The sequence below is a fragment of the Plecotus auritus genome (genome assembly GCF_963455305.1).
Source record: "Plecotus auritus genome assembly, chromosome: 9".
Classification (NCBI taxonomy): Eukaryota; Metazoa; Chordata; class Mammalia; order Chiroptera; family Vespertilionidae; genus Plecotus; species Plecotus auritus.
This window is the reverse complement of record NC_137783.1, coordinates 147,428,758-147,454,714: the sequence shown is the minus strand read 5'-3', so window position 1 is coordinate 147,454,714 and position 25,957 is coordinate 147,428,758. Positions and strand designations below refer to the sequence as shown.

The 25,957-nt window shown below is 34.8% G+C and overlaps 1 protein-coding gene across 1 annotated transcript in view; it reads right to left on the bottom strand.

The window, feature by feature from the left end:
• Positions 1 to 25,957, bottom strand: part of CSTF3 (cleavage stimulation factor subunit 3) — a 79,092-nt gene that overhangs the window by 37,318 nt on the left and 15,817 nt on the right. Inside the window, exons 2-3 of the mRNA XM_080641770.1 lie at positions 21,649 to 21,750; positions 21,433 to 21,528 (exon numbers count right to left, since the gene is read on the bottom strand). Of these exons, the coding sequence (XP_080497896.1) occupies positions 21,433 to 21,528; positions 21,649 to 21,750 (198 nt within the window). The remainder of the gene's footprint in view (positions 1 to 21,432; positions 21,529 to 21,648; positions 21,751 to 25,957) is intronic.

The following is a 25,957-nucleotide window of genomic DNA, read 5'->3' as shown; positions in this document are numbered from 1 at the left end:
CCAAAAGCTGTGATATAAAAAATAATAGGAAAAATAACATTTCCCTAATACTGTTTCCCAAAGAACCTGAGCTCCCTACAGCCCTTTCTTAATCACTACCTAAACTTGAAGAACAGGAACAAGACCACATTTCTGTTCCCCTCCCTCCATCATCCCACAATATGCACACACAAAAAGTATTAAAATAATCTTAAGGATGGGCTTTTAATTGCTACAGTTGAGATACACTGTTGAATAGGAAGGCAAGCATGTTGGAAAACTAGATTGTATGGGCCCTGGCCAGATAGCTTAGTTGGTTAGAGGGTCGTCTAGTCCCGATTAGCGAAGTTTGCAGGTTCAAGAATCAACCAATCAATGCATAAAAAAGTAGAACAACAAATTAATATTTCTCTCCCCCCACCCCCTTTCTCTCTCTCTCTCTCTCTCTCTCTCTCTCTCTCTCTCTCAAAAAAAAAAAAAAAAAAAAAAAAAAAAAGCAATCAATATCCTGTGGCTGGGGAACAGAGGGAAGAGAGTGCAGGGGGAAAAAATCAATATATTTTATTATAAACTATATTTTAAGAAATGTTTAATTACCTCATGATTGGGAAAAATAGTTTTTAGAATATTTAATATTAAATAGTACAAATATAATCCATATGCTCCGTAAAACTCACATCAAAGGGATCTCTGATTCCTAAAAGATGCTTTCATTTTTCTCCTATTTTCAATGACCTTATTGAATAACTTAAGAAAATGTATACTGTGAAATCAAGATTTTTCTTCACAAATACTTTATAGGCAATTCAATTGAAGGGGAAAAAAATGTAACTACCAACAGAAACATACTCTTACTAAATCTATTTAAAATTATTATCATTACATACCAGCAATTCAAGTCTTATGTCTTTCTAACATTGAGTAGCAATATAAAAGATTTGTGAGACATGTATAAGAAAAATAATTTGCAAACAAGATTTAATTGAGAAATGGGTTTTAAAGAACTAAGTGAAATTATAAGCAAAAGACTTGTATTTGAAAGAAAAATATTTAAAGCAAGTAGTAAAACACCAAAACAAAGGAAAATATTGGTTTTTCAAAGATACTCCTTCTAATCTGACATTAAGAAAAACATTAGCAGTAAAGATAACATACTATTTAGTTATATCAAAATTATTTGAACTTCTAGTAATCATGCAAAGGTTAAACGTTTCCCTTAATTCTCCTAATATATCGTGTTCCTGCAAATTAAGAAACAACAGAAAAATGGGGTAAAGGAGATCAGTCCTCAGAAAAATAAATATAAAAGGTCTTTGAAAATATGAAATGTACTCAATCTCATTTATAAGAGAAATGCAAATCAAAACCACAGAGATTATAATTCTTTACCTAAAAAAACTGGCAAAAAATTAAAGTGTAATAACATATTTTGTAAAGAGGATATGAAATTGGTTCTTTCAAGAATTATCAATGTGATTTTACATTGTTAAAACCTCTGTGGAAGGCCATTTGGATATAAATTTTTTTTTTAATCCCACATACTCTAATTCAGCAAGTCCTCATCTACAAATTTTATATATATAGATATATTGATACAAATGGAAAAGACACGTACACAGATAGTCAATGCAGAAACGTCTACAAGAAAACTGCTTTTGGAAGAAACTAAATGTCCTTCAGGAGGAGACAGGTTAAACAAAATATGGAATAGTACTTATTTAAAAAAACAAAACCTCTAAAATTTACTTTATGCAAAAAACAAAAGCAAGTGAAAAATAGAACATAAGATTACGTAACTATTCCTGTAAAAGGAGAGAAAAAACAAACAAACTAAACACTTGGGTGCCTCAAAGACAGATGAAAGATTTCATGGTAGGTCCCTTGTGTTATCTTGGATTTTTGAACTGTATTTAAAAAAATGTTTTATAGATTTGTAACATTTAGCAATGAGATTATTGCAGTAATATACATGGGTAAAAACGTGACTAAAAGTCAACATTTAAGAAACTGTTGGAAGCCACAAACTTTATAAACTGGCATTAAACCAATCAAATGAGATTTACCAAGTTTATTAATAAACATAAAAATAAAATTCAATCATTTAACTCTTTAAAAGGAAGCTAAAAAATACCATTGTTACAATTCTAATAAAAGTCCTTTCATTTTATGAAAACTTTCATTATGACAGAATGATTTGGGGGAAGACAGTTTACTAAAAAAATAAAGAGTAACTTGATGGATTCTTACTAAATGAAAAGATATTCTTTAAAATATATATGTATCTTTTTTTAATAATGCAAAAGGATTTACTTATACACACACCAATGAGGGAAAGCAGTCTTTTGACAAATGGAGATTAGGGGTGAGTAGCTGATTTTGGGACCTACTACAATGGGAAGACTTGCTTTGTTGCCTTCAGATGTTGGGTCTATTTACCTAACACTGCAGGCTTTTTCAATGGGTCTTCCTCCTCCTGGGCCTGATTTTCTAAGTCCTTAAGATATACTAGCTGGCGTTGCAGGTAGTTTGTGTTTCTCTTCTGTTTATCCATGAAGCGTAAGATATTAGTGTCATTGTTGGCAGAAGCTATGGTCTTTACGTCTAGCAGGGGCTGGGTTAACTGGTTCTCCAATTCCAGAGCAGACTCTAGAGCTTGTATGCCCATTCCCCAGTTGTCTATCTCAGGCCTCTTATTTTTTTAAAAAAATATATTTTTATTGATTTCAGAGAGGAAGGGAGAGGGACCAAGAGATAGAAACATCTATGATGAGAATCATTGATTGGCTGCTTCCTGCACACCCCCTACTGGGGGATCAAGCCTGCAACCCGGGCATGTGCCCTTTGCTGGAATCAAAACGGGAACCCTTCAGTCCGCAGGCGGACACCCTATCCACTGAGCAAACCACCTAGGGCTCTCAGGCCTCTTAATCACTGGAAGGAAGATTGTACTCTTAGGTATCTTATGAATTGCTTTCCATGTTCCCTCTTCACCTCAGCTTGATTTTCAAAGAATGTGGCAAAATGAGGTTCTTCTGGGCCTTCAATAACAGGCCATCTTATATAATAAAAGCCTAATATGCACATCGACCAAATGGCAGAATGACTGGTGAAATGACTGGTTGCTGTGACGCACTCTGACCACCAGGGGGCAGATGCTCAACACGGGAGCTGCCCCCAGCCTGCAAGCCCCAGGCCAGCCAAGGCAGGTTCCAGTGCGGGGAGCCCCCTGTTCACCCCACAGATTGGCCCTGATCACCGGCCAGGCCTCGGGACCCTACCCATGGGTGAATTTCGTGCATCAGGCCTCTAGTAGATAAATAAGCAGCACTGATGTGCCACATGATTAGACACCACATGATTAATAGCAACCCTACACTCTTCAGAGAGGGGGTGCTGGCTGCCATCTTGGCTTTAGAGAAAACCAGCATAAACAGTGCTCCTGTATTTTTTGAAGTTATGCTACCATCAGTAATGTCCAATAATATACATGTAACTGACAGTTATTTCACTGTGTCTAGAATATCTTCTTTCACTCCACAGATTTTTTTCCTTGCATACAGAACTTTTGACAGCTCATTTTCTTCTGCAAATTCAAGAGGCAATTCCAGTCCTCTGGCTTCCATTGTTGCTGTTGGGGAGTTGTCAAGTTAACTGCCAATCCTTTGGTTATTTTTCTTTGTATCCAGCTGCTTCTGTGATTTTTATTCTTGTCTTTAGTTTTCTATAGTTTCATTCTCATAAGGATAGGTGGGTAATTTTTCTTGTTTGGGATTCATTGAACATCCTGAATCTGTTGAATTCTTTAGCCATTCTGGAAAATTCTTAGTATCTTTCTCTTAAAATTGTGCTTTGTCCCAACATCTCTCTTCTACTTCGGAAACTTCAATTGAAAATTTTCACTCTATCCATTGTGGTTCTTAATCCTTAGTTTATTTTCTATCTCAGTCTCTTTAAGCTCCAATCTGTTTTTCTTCAGTTCTCCAATTCTCTCTTCAGCTCTAATGGGTTATATCATCCTACTTCAACCTTAATTCTAGTTTCTGAAATCTTTGCAGATGTTTCTACTATATGCCATTTCCTTATCTGCTTAGTTTTTAACAATTGAACTACTTTTCATCAAGAACGGGTTTGAGTCTGGCCAGTGTGGCTCAGTTGGTTGAGTGTCATCCCATGCACCAAGAGGTTGCCAGTTCAATACCTGTTCAGGGCAGATGCCCAGGTAGGGGGCGCACAGGAGGCATCAATCAATGTTGCTCTCTTACTGATGTTTCTCTCTACCTCTCACTCTTGAAAATTCAATTAAAAATTTTTTTAAAAAAGGGTTTGAGTAAGCTTTACTAGGCACCTAAGAGCATAATTCAGGTCAAGTCCACTAACATTCATGGTTCAAATTCTTTTGAAACACCCAAGTGATGTTTATTTGGACCACAAATCCATGCAAGGGCCAACTTATTGTTGTAACATCTCAGGATTTCCCCATTCCACTCTCCTCAGGATTATAGATAGCAACATTCCTCAGTCTCCTAAGGTTAGGAAGGAAGCCTTCATTTGTTCTGGTCATTGTCATCCTGAGTATTTCCTGCACACAGCTTTAAAGGGAGAGGATGTCCTGTTGGGTATGCCTTGGACTTTGACTTCTGCTGCCTTAACCTCTAGAAGCACTCAAATTTCAGCCTAAGTTTTCTCAGCTTGGCAAAGGCTCTCACAATAAAAAGTTTAGGTACTCAGCTTATCTCCCAATGTTCTTTTTTTGGGGAGGGGAGGAAAGGTTGTTTGGGCTGTTTGTTTTCCAAATGGGTTTTTGCTTGGTAATTCTTTTTTTTTTTTTTTTAAGTATATTTTATTGATTTTTTTTACAGAGAGGAAGGGAGAGGGATAGAGAGTTAAAAACATCCGATGAGAGAGAAACATCGATCAGCTGCCTCCTGCACACCCCCTACTGGGGATGTGCCCGCAACCAAGGTACATACCCTTGACCAGAATCGAACCTGGGACCCTTCAGTCCGCAGGCCGATGCTCTATCCACTGAGCCAAACCAGTTAGGGCTGCTTGATAATTCTTTACAATGCATTCAGTTCTTCAATGCTTTTAAGATATTTCAAAAATTCTGTTCAGCAGCCTGCCTTGTTTTCATTGAGAGCTGATCTACATAACAGAGCTCATCTTATTAACCAAATCCTCTTAAATATATTTTATTAACATATAGCTTTCAAAAAATTAGCAACTAATTTAAAGCAACCAAAGGAACATTTGTGATCTTGCTTCCCAGCAATGTCGTCAGTCTGTCTCAAATAAACTCTTATAAAAAAAAGTAACTAACAACTTTAAAATGAAACGTTCATTGAAACTCTACATTTCCAAAGGTTAAAGACATTATAGAATTCAATCGAATATATCTCCTGTAATATTTTATAGCATTCCCAAGTAAGTGTAATTCAGCTCTCTGAAACACTTTATAAATCCACCAATTTGAGCTTGCCTTTAATGTCTACTATACATAAGTAAAGAAAGTTTGGGTGAAAGACACAAGAAAAAGAAAAATGACAATATTTAACACAGAATTCTGCCTTTTTAAAAGACAAAAGCTAGAGTAATCTTTTATATGGTTTTTAAAATAAACTTATATAAAGTCAAGTTTATGGATTAAGTTAAAATAGGAATTTATATATATTTTAATATCTAGATGTCTTAATGAATGTCCTCTCCTCAATTACATGTTGGCATTATACACATATACGACATCAGTAAAAGTTGTGAAAAGGGGGGGAGGGGAGTTAGAATACTTATGCTTTACCAATTTGACAAAACCTGTGAAAACCCAAGTTTGTATCTCATATATACACATACAACTGGCTTGGAAATTTTACTCCAATATATAGGGTGTCCAAAAAAAATGTGTGCACTTTAACAGCTGATAGCTCAATTTTGAAAACAAAATGTATTTTAATAATAACTGCTTCTATAATTAGTCAAAGTGTGTATATATATATATATTTTGGGGATGCCCTATATGTGGCTAAAAGTTTATTGTAACCAGTCAGGGATTTATCAGGTTTTTAAATTTTATCTTGAAAGTATTTTGAAAACACAAGCAAACATTTTCTTAAAAGGTACTTCCAGCCTGGCTGGGGTGGCTCAGTGGTTTAACACAGACCTATGAACCAGGAGGTCACAGGTTCGATTCCCAGGTGAGGGCACATGCCCCGGGTTGCGGGCTTTATCCCCAGTAAGGGGCATGCAAGAGACAGCCAATCAATGATTCTTTCCCCTCATTGATGTTTCTATCGCTCTCTCCCTTCCTTTCTGAAATCAATAAAACATTTTTCTTTTTAAAAAAGGTACTTCCAAACACTAGGTAAATTAGTTATACCTTTTATATTGGGTATAAAATTAGTTATACCTTTTAAATTGGGTATAAAAAAAATTCTTTTTTTTTTAAATATATATTTTATTGATATTTCACAGAGAGGAAAGGAGAGGGATAGAGAGCTAGAAACATCGGTGAGAGAGGAACATCGATCAGCTGCCTCCTGCACACCTCCCACTGAGGATGTGCCCGCAACCAAGGTACATGCCCTTGACCGGAATCGAACCCGGGACCTTTCAGTCCACAGGCCGACGCTCTATCCACTGAGCCAAACCGGTCTCGGCTATATTGGGTAATTCTTTAAAAACCTTTCTCTTGGTCATACATCAAGATAATTTTAAATACAAATTAAGATTATTTTAAGATACGCAAATATCTTTTGTATGTTTATAAAAACTGTAAAGATATATTTTTTAATGTATAAGTTTTTTAATGTAAGTTAACAGTAAAGGTATTGGCCACCTATAATTTTATGAAAACTAATAAATTGTTATAGATTGTTATCATACTCTAAATCTTAGACATTAAATTCAAGTTGTAAAATATGATAAACTGAACTTTATTTTCCACTGTGGATTTTTCATACAACAAATACTTAGAGTGCCACTATTATACCAAGCATTGTTCTAGGTTCCTAAAACATAACAATGTACAGAAGGCAAACCCTAAGCACAGTAAACTATTTACTCTATCAGGAGATGGTATTATATAGGTTTAAAAAAGGGCAAGTTTTGAGGTGTAAGAAATAAAAGTGGTAATTTTAAATAGTATGGTCATAGCAGATCTCACTGAGAATATAATACTTTAGCAAAAATTTGAAGAAACCAAAGGATTCTGTCAGGCAGCTATCTGAATAAATTTCTTTAGAGAAGATAAAACAGCTAATGCAAATAAAATCCTTGAGGTGGGAATATAATGTTTAATAAAGCCAGTGTGACTGAAGAAGAGACTACTATGTGAATTATCTACCAAAGATACCAAGCACAAAATCCTATACTTAAGTTGGTACCCTAATTTACTCCTTACACTTTTTCTAATTATTAAAAATTATTTAAACAACCTATCTGAATTTATGACTAATAACTGTCTATGAAACATAAAAATGTTAGACAGAAATATAAATTTATATAAATGTATGATTTATTTTGATTTTTTTTTCTATATCCAACTTCTATTTGTAATGGAACCCTGCTTATTCTAATGTCTTGGAAGATTCCAGAAAGTGGCCAAACCTAATCAAGAATCATAAGTCACAAATTTAGTGACCAAAGTTCCATTATAATTCTCAATTACTCTTACTGCTATAAAAACAATGTATTCCATATAATAATACCATTCCAAAAAAATACAGTAAAGCACTACCACAGTAATACAATATTCCCTAATATTTTTGGACTTGACCAAATTTTGAAAAGAAAATTTAGGGACTAATGTAGACTTACCAATAATTTTTGTTAAACAGATGTTTGAAAACCAATTCTTGTGCTTTCACTTTTCTTAATTTTAGCCAGTCTTTAAGTATTCTATTAATAGTCACAAGATGCCAGGACATAAGTTCAAGGGTTTTGATTTTTGATACTAATATCAATAAAAGTGGCATTTTAAAATCTTGGTAATCAATTCTCTGTCCTTGGTATAACTGTCCCTTTTAGTGCACATTTGCATATTAACGTACACATTTAACAAAATCATGAGATAGTTTCGAATTTTTTCATTAATACATCTCACATAACAAACAAGGATCATTTTTTTCTGTACATGAATCAATTTGGAAACTGTTACAGAATAGACACTGGCAATGTGGTAGAAACATTTTACTCATAGTGAAAGTTTTTCTAGGAATCAACTTGAGAGAACTGCTCAATTTTCTCCCTTAGAAAAAGTCTTCCATTCTCACCCAAAATGAATACAGTAGGTCCTTGGGTTACGTCGGAGACCCGTTCCTACAGTGCAACATAACGTGATTTTCTTAAGTCGGAACCCACCTACATAATCACCTATGTCACTCACATGGAGCACATACACAGCAGTAATGAAGTGAAACAGTAACAAAAATTTAAAAGAAAGATAACAATTCCTGACCTTTACTTGTGGTAAATGAATAATAAAAAACATAAAGCACATATGTACATACATCAAAATGACGGAACTTTTTTTTAATAAATAAATGGGAGATGGCGATGTAACCACAAAACGACGTACACTGAGTCCGACATAACCCGAGAACTGCCTGTACTCTGGTTTTCCCTAAAACTATATGAAGATTATTAAAGGCAATAAAAGGTTTCATGGCTTATTTCTATTAATTTCTTAAGACTCAAAACACAAAAATGAAACCAAAAAAGAATTTCTAGCCAATATGCAATTTTTCTTTGAAAAGGAAACTTCCACTCAGTTAATTTCTAAATTCGTGTAGGCATTTGAGTTAAAACAAGGGAAGGGCCCAGAATTATAAATATCTCAACTTAAGGTTTTCCTAAAGCAAAATTACATTCACATTATTTTAGCCGTATAAAATTTCAGATGTTTATGCTTTTTCTCTAGTTCTGTAATTAAGAGTTTAGCTACAATTCCAGATTAACTATCAAGCTCCTATGTTTAATTTGTAATTTAAAAAATGTTCATGTAATAGTTACCTAAAATACCTGGAAGAACTAGAAGCAAAATCAGCTTAAAAAAACCATCAAGTTGTGGCCCTGGATAGGTGGCTCAGTTGGTTAAAGCATCATCCTGATACACCAAGATTGCAGTCAATGTACATATAAAAATCAATCAATGAATGCATAAATAAATGGAATAACGAATCGATGTTTCTCTAAAATTAAAAAATTTTAAACAATCAGATTGTTTCAATACCTCAAATAAAGCATGTTTCTCTCCCCTTTCAGCAAATACTTGTTTTTATCAAACATAGGTATTTTCTCTATTATAGCATACCACCTATTATAATCATCTCCTATACCAAACTCTAAATTTGTTCACTGAGGTGTCTATAGCATCTAAGGTGTCTATCATGCACTTACTCACTACATACTTGAAAAGTAATTCACCATCTTCCTGATATATAAAGTCAAAGCAAGAACCTGAAACAAGACGTTTTTATGTACTTTTCTGCTTGTAGCCAAATAAAAACCTATAAAAATAGAGAGATGTGGGGCCTGAAAATGACTTTGAGAACCTATAAATTCATCAGTTGTACCACTGAAAAATAGTGCAACACCTTTGCTAATTTTATCTGAATATAACCCAGGCAAATACATGGTGGGGCAAAAGTAGGTTTATAGATGTGAATACACGAAACAGAGTTTATTCTTGAATTATTTATTATTTTCCATGTGAATTATAAATGTACTTTTGCCTCACCCTATATATGAATAGGTTTCTGTTTAAGTCATTTTACTTATCACCCACTGTTTCAGGGTACTTTTAAGGGCTCCACATATAAAATCACTTGCCAAAGAGTTCACTAACAAAATTCTGCATATTTCATTTTATTTAAATATATATTCTTATTGATTTCAGAGAGAGAGGAAGAAATAGAAACATCAATGATGAGAATCAATGATTGGCTGCCTCCTGCACACCCCACACTGGGGATCGAGCCCACAACCCGGGCATGTGATCTTGGCCGGAATCGAACCCAGAACCTTCAGTCCGTAGGCCGACACTCTATCTACTGAGCCAAACCAGCTAGGGCACAAAATTCTGCCTATTTTAATTTGCAGAGAATCTCCTGAAAGTTAAACTACAGCTTATACTTTTCGTCCTATCTAAAAAGTATCTTAGGCCCTCAACAGTGTTGCTTGTAGATAGAGCATTGGCCACAAGCACCAAAAGGCCACAGGTTTGATGCAGGAGGCAACCAGTTGATGTGTCTCTCTCACACATTTTTTTTCTCCCCCCCCTCCCCTTCTTCCACCCTCTCTGAAAAGCAATGGAAAAAAATATCCTCAGGTGAGGATTAACAACAAAAAACAAAAAGTACCTTAGAATAAGCACCAATGAATAGTACACCAAATTTCTATAATTCAATTGTGGGAAACTTAGAATTGCAAAACTATTTCATAGATAGAGAATTCAAGTTTGGATATACCCTAACGGCTTACTTAGAATATACTGAGCAATATCAGGAGGCTGCATGAAGATAGTGGTTTCCAGTGACAGAGAGATGTACTTAAAAAACATTTCTGCTAAAGCACAAAATACAAATAACTGGAAATGTTGGTCGTTTCAATAACTGTGATTTTTCCATTAACTACAGGAGTCTAGATCCTCCTTCAAAACTTTTTTTTTAAGAGAGCTAGATATTGTGTGCCTCTGAATTCAATATTTCCAGTGTGTTTTTTTAAAATATATTTTATTGATATTTTACAGAGAGGAAGGGAGAGGAATAGAGAGCTAGAAACATCGATGAGAGAGAAACATCGATCAGCTGCCTCCTGCACACCTCCCACTGGGGATGTGCACGCAACCAAGGTACATGCCCTTGACCGGAATCGAACCCGGGACCCTCCAGTCCGCAGGCCGACGTTCTATCCACTGAGCCAAACCAGTTTCAGCCAATATTTTATTTCTTCAATAAGTTTTGTTTCATAATTTCAACTTAAAAAAAAATCCTCACCCAAAGACATTTTCATTGATTTTTAGAGGGGAGAGCATAGGGAGAGAGAAAAACACAGATTGGTTGCTTCCCTCATGTGACCCGAAGGATCAAACCAGCAACCTAGGTATGTGCCCTGACTGTATGGAATGATGCACCTACCAACTGAGCTACACTGGCCATGACTATAGTTTCAAATATGTTGAAGATCTCCCATTCAATACAAAAAAAACCCCACAATAAAGTATAGTCTATGCTATTAGAAAACATATTTTGCAACACTTCTACAGTTCAATGTATAGAAAAGTATGAAGAAAACTATTTAGCCCTGACCGGTTTGGCTCAGTGGATGGAGCGTCGGCCTGCAGACTGGAGGGTCCCGGGTTCAATTCCAGTCAGGGGCATGTACCTTGGTTGAGGACACATCCCCAGTGGGAGGTGTGCAGGAGGCAGCTGATCGATGTTTCTCTCTCATCAATGTTTCTGACTCTCTATCCCTCTCCCTTCCTCTCTGTAAAAAATCAATAAATTTAAAAAAAAAGAAAACTGTTTAGTAAGCAGATATTCCATTCTAATAAGACTCCTAATTGCTAAACCAGAAAGTAAAACTTACTGTCCTCACATTAATACTGAATGTAAATAAGCATTTGGGGTTGTAAAGAACGTGTTATTCTTCAAGGTCCGTAATTACTAAAACTTGCCTGTTTCATGTACAGGATTCCTGCTATTTGATATTAGATCCAAGTACATATGACTAGAACACTTCAAACTGTGAAGGGGAAAATACAAATGGCAAAGTAGAGTTTCAGAGCTAAGATCTTATACATACCACGAGATGAGGTGCATAGAAGTGATTATAACGCCATCTTCTAAAACATATGTAGAAATTGTATGTGGCTGTGAGTTGCTGAATTTATTTTTTCAAATGTAACCCCAAATCCTAATAGCTAAATGAGAATGTAAGATATTCTTAAGCAAAGAAAAGTCCGTTATGAACCTACTATAGTTATTTCTACAATATACTGCACTTTAGGTTCCTTAGCTTAGTTGTGTAGTGGTTAGTGACTAGGATCCTAGGCCCAGAAATTAGAATACCACCTTTTCCACTTCCCAGTAGCTTAACCTTTAATGTTATCGAGCTTAGGAGAGCTACTTACATCCTCTAAATCTCAGAAAAGCTGAACAAAATAAGAAAATTAGGGATAATAGAGACCTAACTCAAAAGGTTTCACATAAAACACTAAACAGTTCCCAGAATATAATAAAAGCCTATTAAATTTTAGTTATTGTTGAGGCAAGTAATCGGAATAAAGAAAAAAATCACCATCAAAATACAACTGAAAGTGAACAATGGATTTTTAAAATGAAGACTATCTTTTTACTCCTAACTCTATTCTAGAATATATTTCACCTTCAAAAATGTCTCTCACATACTTCTGCTTATATAATGTTCATATAGAAAAGAATTTTCCATAAAACTCAGTAATTTTGTAGATGTACACCTAAAATGTAACATAACTGAAAAGCACCTGCTTGCTTTTAAGAACTCCAGTACAGTTCCATGCATATTTTGGGTAGGAGCCACAAAAATTAAAGTTCCCACCCCATTTCTCAGTATTAATGGCAGTCTAAAGAAAACTCTTGTCTGGAACAGTGAATGAAACTTTTCCATTTGTCACAATTTACAGATCATTGAAAACAACACTTGAATTCCTACTAGTTTACTTAGGGGACAAGAGTAAGAATAGTATGAAATCTGTGGTAAACTGATACACAGAAGGCACAGTAGAAATTCAAATGATTTCACTGATCATAGAAATAGGGAATTTTAGAAACCTTAAATCTGACAGAAGAAAGTAAACATGAACTGGATATCTATAATAAAAGCATAATATGCTAATTAGACTGGACAGCCGAACAACCTTCCAGACACTAAGCCGGGGCTGTGAGGGCCGAGCCCCTTGCATCGGGCCTCTCGATATATTAGAACACTGCTGTTCCTTTTCAGTATGATGATATTTTGGCTATGGAAGACTATATTCTTTATATAATCAGAGAAAGAAAGCATGTATGGCAAAACATAACACTAGGTCAAGATGGAAGGTACACAGGCATCTACAGTAGTACTCATACTACTCTTTCAATTTTTGTCTTAATTTCATAATAAAAATTGGGGAGAGAAGAGATTAATGGCTTTCCAAAGTCACAGTAATTCAATGGAAGAGCCAACAATAGAAAGTCCATCACCATATTCTAAACTGTGTCATTTCTATTCCTCCATGTTTTTTATAGAGTAACCTACAAATTCCCTGCTTTTAAAAAAATTAACAAGCCCTAACCGGTTTGGCTCCGTGGATAGAGCGTCGGCCTGCAGACTCAAGGGTCCCAGGTTAGATTCCGATCAAGGGCATGTACCTTGGTTGCGGGCACATCCCCAGTAAGGGGTGTGCAGGAAGGAGGCAGCTGATCGATGTCTCTCTCATCGATGTTTCTCTCTATCCCTCTCCTTTCCTCTCTGTAAAAAATCATTAAAATATATTTTTTAAAAAATAAAAAAAATTAATGAATTGTTAAACATCTTTCTACGCTACAAAAAAATGATCAGGCCAGTTTTAATAAGACAGATAATGGGTAGAATTCTCACCTTGCAGTTGAGGCACATGGCAAGTAACCACTCTACTAACTACATAAAAATTAAGTCACAGACACTTATATAAATAAGTTCTTTTGACTTGGAGTGTGTTCTTTGAATGTAAATCTTACAACTATTCTGTGAACTTGGAAAATCCAATCTTACACAACCCTAACCCTGACTGCAGACCTCAAAAAGTGACCACTGTCATGTATACTCCCAGGCATGTAATACATGCCTCTAAGATTAAGTCTTGATTGATTATATACTGATTGATAAATCACAGCAAGGTACATTTAAAAGAATTAGCAAAAAGACTTTATAGTCCAGACAACTTTAGGGAGTATTCTGCAAGGTAAGAAATATACTCACAGCATTTTAAGATCCAATTGCTGCCCTCCAATGTCTCAATTCCCCAAACTGGCTGCCAAAAACACCTAACAATAACAGATTCCATGTGTCCATTCTTTGGAGACTGTGTCAGCAATACTAGCACGCTAACTGCGGTTTGTAAGCTTTGAGTTTAAGGGACAACCATCTCTTGGTTTTACTCATATATAAAATAAGAGGGCTGAAATACTTCATTTTGTCTTCTAGCTTTAAATTTATTTAAATTCAATGTTCACTTTGGCTTTAGATATGTAATACTTGCATATTCAGGGTTTGTTAAATAGAAAAATTTTCAAGAAAACCATCATCGCCCTAGCCAGTTTGGCTCAGTGGATAGAGCGTAGGCCTGAGAATTCAAGGGTCCCGGGTTCGATTCTGGTCAAGGGCATGTACCCGATGTTCCTCTCTCATCGGTGTTTCTAACTCTCTATCCCTCTCCCTTCCTTTCTGTAAATAATCAATAAAATATAGTTATAAAAAAAAAAAGAAAAAGAAAACCGTCATCATGAAATGATCAATACTTTTCTTCTCCAATTTCAATATGAAAATGTACAAAAAATGTCACCACAAAAGACAATTTCACTTGTTACTAAGTGAGGTGATGTATGTTGAACACTGCAGTAATCATTTGCAATATGTGCATATATCAAATCATTGTGTTGCACACCTTATTATATGTCGATTATATCTCAATTAACTGGAAAAGGAAAAAAAGACCATTTCCCATACAAGAATCTCTAGACAAAGACTTACAATAATGTTATCGGTACATGCCAAAGCTAAAAATCTTACTAAAAAAAAAAAGGTTGTAATTAAACATGTTCTATCACATGAATAAAAGTATCAGAAATATTAAAAACAGCTTTCTCTTTGGACCATTTCAAATTATTATAAACTATATTTAAATTTGTCTTTAACATAAGATTCTTTGTTTTTATAACTATTACTTAGTATTTCCAAATAGAAAATTTTTCTTTGGAAGCCTCCTAGCATACAAAATCATAAAATTTACCCCAGGTTATTAAAAACGCTGTTTAGTTTCTCAACAAGTTGTATTCAAAGCAAATGCTCATAATTTTGTTGATATTACTGTGGACAGTGAATATGTAGGAGAAAAAAATTATAGACTTCAATTGATTACACCATTATACTATTTGTTTTCTGCTCCCGATTTGTAAGAGAAAAACTATTTAGTAATAAAAATTGAAATTTAAAAAGTAAATTATTTATTTATAAACAAATAAATGCAGTCTTGTCTACTCAGAAGTACAGCTTTTGATATCACTAGTATTATTTTAACATCTTCATTTCTTAGAAGTGCCTTGAAACAGACTTATTCAAATAAATAACTGTTACAAAAAACCCCACAATGAATCCATTAGAAAATAGCTGAACCTTTGACTTTAAGAGGTCTTTGTTTTTTAAGACAAAGTCAATTAATTGCCACCTGGTTCCTTTATGCTCAAGTTAGAACCAAAATACAGAGCACCCTAAAACGTTTGTGTGTATTAGAATTAGTTCTATATCCAAATGTGGAAGTTTCTAACGGTAATATTATGATGGGCTTAAATGTGTTTGTGTTTATTCATGGATGCCATGTTGGAGCATATCTTTAATACCTCTTGAGATAGGCATAGAGTGTCATATACCAAAATAACCCCCTAAAAATCTTATTGACTACAATGCCCAATAATTTTTTAAACTATTAGGTATTATATATTAAATGTTATGCTATTCCATAAATGCTCAAGAAATTTAGGCTAAAACACTACCCACAGGGGAACTGCAAATGATACGATCAAACAGCCCTTTTCGTTTCACAACAAATATAATGTATGTACTTTTTATTAAAGTCTGGTTAGATGCCTTTTCCACATTTTCAGAATATACCATAACTCTTATTACACATACAAAAATAGAATATAAAGAAGCTGAGTTAAAAGTTTAAGAATCTTTGCAGAGGGAAAAAGATAACTATTTTTTTCAATGCTTATCAGTGACTGCAAAGAATGTAATTTTGCTTTATAAAAAGCTGAGCCCTGACCGGTTTGGCTCAGTGGATAGAGCATCAGCCTGCGGACTGAAAGGTCCCAGGTTCGATTCCAGTCAGGGGCATGTACTTTGGTTGCGGGCACGTCCCCAGTGGGAGGTGTGCAGGAGGCAGCTGATCGATGTTTCTGGCTCTCTATCCCTCTCCCTTCCTCTCTGTAAAAAATCAATAAAATATATTTAAAAAATATGTTTAAAAAAAAAAAAAAGCTGAGAAACATAAAGGCAATTAGGTTGAATAGTGCAAGGTTTTGTTTAAAATTAAATGCCTACATTTCACATAAAATAATAAACTACCTACAAGACATAAAGAATAGAAAATGAGATAAAAAAAATTTTTATTATCTAAATTAACTATGTCTGTTTGTAAATAGTTTTATTATACACAATGCTTGGGTGAATAGAAAAGGCTCTCAAGGAAAAAAAAAATGTATATGCCATGTAAGAAGTGACAAAACCTAAACATCTATGCTACAATATAAAGGAAAATGGGATGAGACATAATAATAAAACCAAAAAAGAAGTTTACTGTCTACAGTAGTAAACATGAAAATATTTCCTTTGTTTTTAAAATAGTTATGTTATTATTCAAAGCACTTTCAGATATTTAATCACTCAGGTCTGTGTTTGCAAATAATTCCTGTTTTCTTTTACACCCCCACACTACATTATACATGCATTTAAGAAACTACAGAGCATATTGTGTTTTAGAGTACAATCTGAATAATCACACAGACATGGACCAACATTTATTACAAACAGGAAAAGAGATTATAGAAAAAAAGAGTACAATTTTTTTAAAAGATTGCAAGCTGAATAGAGAAATTATAATCTACATAATAAAGCCATAATTTTATCTGCATTTAAAAAAAATAACATTGCTCAATATGTACAAAACATAATACAGTTTAAACTGCTATTTAGAGGCATTAAAACAGTAGACAGTGGAGAAGTTTATTTCAATTTAGGTCACTCATGTTCCATCCTGAGTTCACTTCCATTTGCCATGAAGAAAGGTACTTATAAATGATTTTTCCCAAGTAGAAAGATTATGAAAAAATTGAAAATATATACTTTACAACCCATTATTTAAGTATTAATGTTTTTAAAGTCTTTAAAAGAAAATGCAATCAATTCTATATTGCTTTTATTCAAGAATTACAGCTTTCACAGACAGCAAGATACATTGTTGCTATTACCAGCAGCATTACTTTCATTTCTCCTTTATCTACTAATAAAAATAATATCATCCTTTCATAGGACAATTGCTTATGAATGTGGCCCAATTCAAAACAAATTACTTCTAACAATAAGATGTTGTACATTACATGCTGTCACACTGACTACCTAGCTACATGAAAAGCTGTAGTCACAAGGGAGAAAAAAACTTAAGAAATAGAATGGCAAAACTAAGTTTTCTTAATTTTGTGATACTTAGTGACCCTTCTGACCACTCTAAAAAGTGGTTCTTTAAAGAGCATTCAGGTTCTCAGGGGCATTCCATTAACTCTAGTTTTTTAAAACTCACATTTCTTAAACTCAAAAATATACAACACTAGTCCTGGCCACATAGCTTAGTTGGTTAGAGCGTCACCCCGATATGCCAAGGTTGAGGGTTTGATCCTCAGTCAGGGCACATATAAGAATCAACCAATGAGCCCTGGCCAAAGGGTCTTGGGTTTGATTTCTAGTCAAGGGCACATACCTGGGTTGCAGGTTTGATCCCTGGCCCTGATAAGGGAGCATGTGGAAGGCAGTGGTGGGTGTGTGGGTGTGTGCATGTGTCCTCTCTCTCCCACTCTCTCTAAAAATCAACTAAAAAATATTCTCCCATAAGGATTAAGAACAACAACAACAAAAGAATCAACCAATGAATGCATAAATAAGTGGAACAGGAAAAAACAAACAAAAAACCCCACCTACACTGCAGATTTAAGGCATCCATATATCAACTAAATGGCTATAAATGTATTAAAATGTTTACTTTAAAACTACCCAGTGACCTGACTGGTGTGGCTCAATGATTAAGTGTTGGCCCATGAACCAGGAGGTCACAGTTTGATTCCCAGTCAGGGCACATGCCCGGGTTGTATGGCTCGATCCCCAGTAGGAGGCAGCTGATCAATCATTCTCATCACTGATGTTTCTCTCTTTCCTTCTCCCTTCCTCTCTCTAAAATCAATAAAAATATATTAAAAATAAAATAAAACAAACCAGCAGCAAAAGTATTTTCATGTAACAATTACAATTAGACTATATTTGATATTTATAGTACTTTAAGAATGGTCATACAATTGGTTTTTCTTATGACAGTTAAATCATGTAAAGGAGCAGTTTTGGAATTCAAGAGTAAAACATTATCTTTCACATACCTGAGGCAAAATGTGATTGCCTATATGGTCACGAGCTGCTTAACGACAGGCATATTTTCTGAGAAATGAATGCACTGTTAGGCGATTTTGTCATTGTGTGAACATCACAGAGTGCACTTACACAAACCTAGATGGTATAGCATACTACAGACCTACGGTATACCACCATTGTATATGCAGTACGTCATTGACCCGATTGTCGTTATGTGGCACATGACTGTAAAACAGATACAACACTAAAGTAATTTGGCTTAATTTTGAAATTATGTAATATCATAAATATAAAGATGTTGGTCCTAAATGCCCTTCCATTAGAACAAAAATTTACCTCCAACACTTTCTATGCTTTTGTAAAAAAATAAAAGTAGGTAATGAATTAAGGATGACATTATAAAGTTCAACTTTTACACAAGAAGCTAGGTATATTTGCTAAATGTTCACTGATATAAGAAAAGCTGATATATTGGCAAATATTAAAAAATAGCAGATTAGTGTCATTAATTACTTTACTGAGAATTATTTATTTGCAATTGATATTTCAAATTTAAAAGCAAAATATATGCTTTTTTCCCCCACTTTGATCTTAAGTAGGATTTACAAGAAACTTCTCTGGGGAATCAAATCTCTTGTTATGAAAGATATTATGTATTTTCTATTAGAAAAGAACTAAATGTATTTGGACTCATACAAGTTGGTTTAGCTGAACATAAATAAATGAAACATTACAATTTCCCCACCATGAAGTACTGAGTTACAACAAATGTATTAACAAAATTTTATTTTCTTGAGAATGCATACAGGACGTTATGTAAACATTGTTAGTACTAGCTTTGATGTAAAGACATTCTTATTACTTTAGATTTTAACATATTATGAATAGGTTATGTGTCTTCACCAGAAATATTAAGGGCCACATTGGGAAATATGGGCAAAGAAAAATTTAGCCTCTCGCAGGCTAAACAAAGTAAAAAATTGAAAATTAAAAAAAAAATAAATAAAAGAGCAAATCAAAAAAGAGAAAAACAGCTCAGGATATGGATTTTCCAAATTAAGATTCAATTTAACATCTTAACTCTTAAACCGGAAACATATATTTTACAAAATATACAATATATTATTTACCACTTTTTCTCAAGAGATGTTTTATACGTATATTCAGATTTGTTGTTTATGTGTGCAAAATAACTGCAAACATTACCAACTAAATAAGTCTGTCAACTGCTAGCAGCTCTGAAATATATGAAATGAGTCTGATATTTATACTTTCAGCCCCTTGGAATAACATCTGGTCTGTCTTGAAATTCTTTTTTAGAATGCACTTCATATTTTTAGTTAGGAAATTGGAGAAATAGACTCATTGTGTTTAAACTTATAGAATGGAGTCTAACTGCCAATTTCAGTTTAACTTATGTTATAATAAAGCACATGAATAATGATTGAATATTTGAGAAACTGAAAGAAATTTCTAAAATGCAGAAAGTACTACTTCATTATACAAAAACTATTATATACCAATGATGTTCATTTCTGAAGAGTTTGCATATAAGCTGTGTTTGTAAAGTCAAACTGGAATGCAGACCAAGTACATGTGATTCAGGTTCCTTGCTTTCGTATTACAAAGCAGCACTGGCTTCAGCATACTTCAGACAGACCTATTCACTCACCTGCTGAATTTCATGAATCATCAGTCAACTTTGATGATTAAATATATTAACAAAAGAAATGGCCCCATAGGATAAAACTTAAGGATAAGATTCTGGGCCAAAACCACAACCAGACTCCACATAAGGTACAATCTCTCTCACACAACAAACATACAAACACACATACTACATATACAATCACACACAAAATTTTAACACGCACACGTTCCTGCTGTCGTCCAGTAATTGTCCCCCTCCCAAAGTAATACAAGTTATACCACAAATACAATGAGTACACTGTAGCCTCCACTTAAAGCTGCTATTGGTTGAGTCCATTCTGAGACACACATCACAGGTAACAACACTGTGTGGTGCTGAAGTCTGTTCAGTATCGCTGATAACTAAAAGCCCTTTGAATAGGTCCAAAACAGACCCACATATTATCAAATTTCAGCTAGTGTGGAAAATATGACAAGGCTGCAGTGTACTAGATTATGTTGAGAATTTATATTACAAAATTAATATTGAAAGTAAGAATACTTCATAAGTTATAATGTGGATATCAATTATTCCCATCTCACCCTTTCCATTCCATTAACTTATAACCTGAAATATGATTACTTGGTGCCAAATGTTATTAACACATTAACACTTTATTATCATTTGACTGTTAATTCCAGTCTTCAAAAAGGAACATTCCCTTCTAATTATAATTAAGAATGGGGCCCCTACTCTTTAAAATAAACATACCTGACTTCAAATATCAAGACAGTTAAAAAGCCATTTTTTAAAAGTATCATGGTGTAAATTATGATTACATAAGTTTAAGTCACATTAGCTTATTCCTTATAATGTATACTTCTTCCGGCAGAAAAAAACTTTCTTGAAATTATTGAAGTGCTTACATTTATTGACAAACCATGTATTTTCATGAAATTAAAATCTGAAATAACTTTTCATCTAAATGTTTCATTTCACCAGAGATGTTCAAAATAACCTAGGAAACTAAGTTAACATTTCTGTATTTTCTTATAATACCAGTAGTTCATATTTTTGTAAGCAGGAATCAAAAGAAAAATGAGTTCTAAATAAATGACACAGGAGGCAATAAATTGACACATGACAAGTAAATAAAAGGCTAAAGCACTCCAATACCATTGAAACTGTTTTAATGTTGTTGCAATTGCAAAATGCAACAATCATCAGCTTGTAAAGACCCAAATTTCAAAAATTCATTTTAATCACTCCTTTATACCTATTTTACAAAATAAAGGCAAAAGACATTTAAACCCTCCTTGTCCGAGTTGTGCTATCTATGTCCCTAACTTGTCTTTACCACTATAGTGTATGCTGCAATTCCCATCAGATGCTATATAAGAAAAATAAAATAAAATATTAACCTCTGCTTCAATGTACAGTTTCCAGAATCTGCCAGAACTGGGGAACTGGGCAACAAGGCGTTCATAAGTCTTCCGTGCTTTGTCTATAGGTTGATTCTAAAATTGAAAACCAATAAACAGCATTTACAGTGTTAGGATTATGAAAATATTTACTGCAGAACCAAGTAGTGTGACTGGACCCATAGAGAAGGAAATGTAATCCTATTATCACTAAACCTGTGCCTCTCGAATGAGAATGCTCCAAGCGTCAAGGTCATATGGATTCTCTTCTAATTTCTTTTCAGCTTTCTTCACCTTCTCTGGGACATATTCAGCTGCCTGAGGAGAGAAAAATAACAAACGGAAGTTACAATTTTAAAATTTTCATGCCTAATCTTATTCAAGCACAATATATCAGTATACAATATCACAATACGAGGAATAAAAATGTTCTCTTATAAAAGAGGCCTGTATTTTCTGTAATCTGTTACCTTAAGTCAATTGCATAAAAACAAAATCAAGTAATCACATACCTTAAAAAGACATTTAAAAATTTAAATAAAACCATCTTTTACATTAAATACTATAGAACAGCTAGTCTTGAAACATGTGGTCTCAGGACCCTTTTTATATTTTGAAAAATTACTAAGTATGCCAAAAAAGTTGTTTATGTGGTTTATTTCAATATTTACCATTACAATTAAAACTGAGAAAAAATGTTACATATTTATTCATGTTCAAATAATGAAACTATTGCCATGCCTGCATGGCTCAGTGGTTGAGTGTCGACTTATGAACCAGGAGGTCACGGTTCAATTCCCAGTCAGGACACATGCCTGGGTTTCTGGCTAAATCCCCAGTGCGGGGAGTGCAGGAAGCAGCTGATCAATGATTCTCTCTCATCATTGATGTTTCTATCTCTCTTTCCCTCTCCCTTCCTCTCTGAAGTCAATGAAAAAATATTTTTTGCCGAAACCGGTTTGGCTCAGTGGATAGAGCGTCGGCCTGCAGACTGAAAGGTCCCAGGTTCGATTCCGGTCAAGGGCACGTAACTTGGTTGCGGGCACATCCCCGGTAGGAGGTGTGCAGGAGGCAGCTGATCGATGTTTCTCTCTCATCGATGTTTCTAACTCTCTATCCCTCTTCCTTCCTCTCTGTAAAAAATCAATAAAATATATTAAAAAAAAAAAAAAAAAGAAAAAAGAAAAAATATTTTTTAAAAACTATTTACATATTTAGACAAGTAACATTTTAATGAAAAATAACTATTAAAATTCAATGAGAATATCCTTGTTTTACAGATTTATAAATTTAATGTCTGACTTTTAAAAATGTAGCTGGATTTTCATATCTGCTTCGGCATTCAATCTGTTATAATATCACATCATGTAAAAATTGTACTGTACACTCACAAGAGGTTAAGATTGAAAAGGGCAAATAATGCCTTAAATTATAAAACAGTTTGAATTCAGATTCTCTGAAAATCTGAGGAACCCGCAAGGTCCCTGGACAAACTTGGAGAAGCACTGCTATAGTGCATTCATCCTGAGCCATAAAGCATGAAATGACATGAACGCTTATTTTGATAAAAAAGTTTAAAAACATGACTCAAAATTTTTATATACAGCATAATAAAAGCTATAAAATAAATCTACAATAAGAGATTTAAAGATTGCACTAAAATGTTTAGGGTCATGTGGGTGATGGATGATAGAAGTATAGGTGACTCCCCCCCCCCCACCGCGCTCCTTTCTATCTTTCAGTATTTTCTAAACCTTTACTAAGGTAGTTTTATTTTTATTATCTATATACACTGAGTGGCCAGATTATTATGATCTCTGAACACATAATAATCTGGCCACGCAGTGTATAGCCTATATAATAAAAGGCTAATATGCAAATTGTCCCCTTGACCAGGAGTTTGACCAGCAGGCAGGCCAGCCAACCGTCCATGTCCCCCCCCCACCCACCCCTCCAGGCTGGCCGGACCCCACCCATGCACAAATTCATGCACTGGGCCTCTAATACACACACACACACACACACACACACACACACACACACACACACACACACACACACACACCACAGAGTGGCCAGATTATTATGCGTTCAGAGATCATAATAATCTGGCCACTCAGTGTATATAAAAACCTAAGCAACCGTTTGACTGTTAGCTACGACGTGCACTGACCACCAGGGGGCAAACGCTCAACGCACAGCCATAAAAACATGGGACTGATGATAAAGGAATGGGGGGAGTGGGGAGGGTGGGAAGAGATTAACCAAAGATCTAACATGCATATTATAGAGGCCTGGTGCATGGTCCCTCGGCCTGGCCTGCGGGGATCGGGCTGAAACCGGCAGTCTGACATCCCCCGAGGGGTCCCGGGTTGCAAGAGGGTGCAAGCCAGGCCGAGGGACCCCACCAGTGCACGAATCTGTGCATCAGGCCTCTAGTAGAAATATAATATTAATAGTAGCTAGCACCTGATGCATGAAAACAAGTATTAGTTCCCAAAGTGTTAAGAATACTTCTGTGGCCGAAACCGGTTTGGCTCAGTGGATAGAGCGTCGGCCTGCGGACTGAAGGGTCCCGGGTTCGATTCCGGTCAAGGGCATGTACCTTGGTTGCGGGCACATCCCCAGTGGGGGGTGTGCAGGAGGCAGCTGATCGATGTTTCTCTCTCATCGATGTTTCTAGCTCTCTATTCCTCTCCCTTCCTCTCTGTAAAATATCAATAAAATATATATTAAAAAAAAAAAGAATACTTCTGTGTACCACAAAAAGAAAGTGATTCTCAATAAGTCAGATAAACGTTAATTTATATGAAGTTTCATTTTGCGTTTTTTCAGGACTTCTGGAAACCTATAGTGATCCTTCACAATAATATTCAAGCCTGGCCAGTGTTGCTCAGTGGTTGCGCATTGACCTATGAACCAGGAGGTCATGGTTTGATCCCCAGTCAGGGCACATGCCCATGTTGCAGGCTTGATCCCCAGTAGGGGGCAGGAGGCAATCAGTGGATGATTCTTTCTCATCACTGATCTTTCTCACTTCCTTTCCCTCTCTGAAATTAATAAAAATATATTTAAATATATATATTTATTTATATATTCAAGAGAGGATAAAGAGGAAAGCACTGTCTCTAACACCTTTCTTCTTCTTTTCTTTTTAGTGGCAATTAACATCTCATAGAACAATTCTGTCACACTGGCGGGAATGGATCAGATGGTTGGGCATCATCCCATGCACTGAAAAGTTGCCAGTTCAATTCCCCATCAGGGCACATGCTGGGGTTCCAGGCTCACTCCCCAGTAGGGGGCATGATGTTCTGCTCTCACATGGATATTTTTCTCTCTCTGTTCCTCTCCCTCTAAAAATCAATAAAAATCTTTTTTAAAAAATCTCATAGGACAAGTCTATCAAAACATGAGTTGGGGAAAAAAATTTTAAGTAATCTAGGGAAAAAAGTTACCTGGGAAAAATATACCCTTTAATATAAATTAGTTTCTATCACTAATAACTATAAATTTATTTAGAAAGAAAAACATGTTTTAAAAAACTAGTAACATACAAGAGCTTTATAAGTAGCTTGCTCAAGATACTAAAACTGGAAAATTTTAATAAAGGACTACTGGCCCCACCCACCTATTAAGACATAAAATGGCACAGTAAAACAGTTTGGTAATGGTTACAAACCAATCACTGAAGCAGGTTGGTTCAGAAAGAGAACCATTAATGAAAAGTTGTCAGATAATAAAAGTGACATTTCAAATCAGAATGGATTATTCAAAGTATGATGTTAAAATAACTACAGTCATGTTAAAGTAACTACAAAGTGAGCTTTGTCAAAATAAAATTGAATCCCTATTTACCCTTTCTACCAAAGTAAAAATTAGGTAGTTCAAAGACATATAAAAAATAAAAACACAAGAAAGAACAAGAGAAAAACACTGAAATTTATCTGTGGTTGGAAAAGGTTCTTCAGAAGCCTTTGAAAAAAAACGATAATTTAATTCACAAAGTTTAAATTTGGGTCCAAAAAATTATAATCAGAGTCAAAAGACAAACTTTAAAAATAACCCTAACATATTGGTAAAGTATTAGTTTGGCTTAGTGGATAGAGCGTCGGCTTATGGACTAAAGGGTTGGGGTTTGATTTCGGTCAAGGGCACATGCCCATGTTGCAAGCTTGATTCCCAGGGGTTGTGCAGGAGGCAGCCAATCAATGATTCTTTCTCATCATTGATGTTTCCATCTCTCTTTCCCTCTCTGAAATAAATAAAAATATATTTTTAAAAATCTTATAAAGTACAATCAATGAAAGACCAACAACTTAAAAAAAGAAAAGAAAACCAAAGCATTCAAACAGTTCATAGAAAAAATTAACTGTAAACACTCAAAAGAAAAAAGAGCCCTGGTCATTGCTCAGTGGTTAGAGCATTGGCCTGAGGACTATAAAGGGTCTTTGGTCAAATTCCCGGTGAAAAGCACATTCCTCAGTTGCAGGCTCAATCCCTGGCCCTTGGGTCAGAGAGAGTG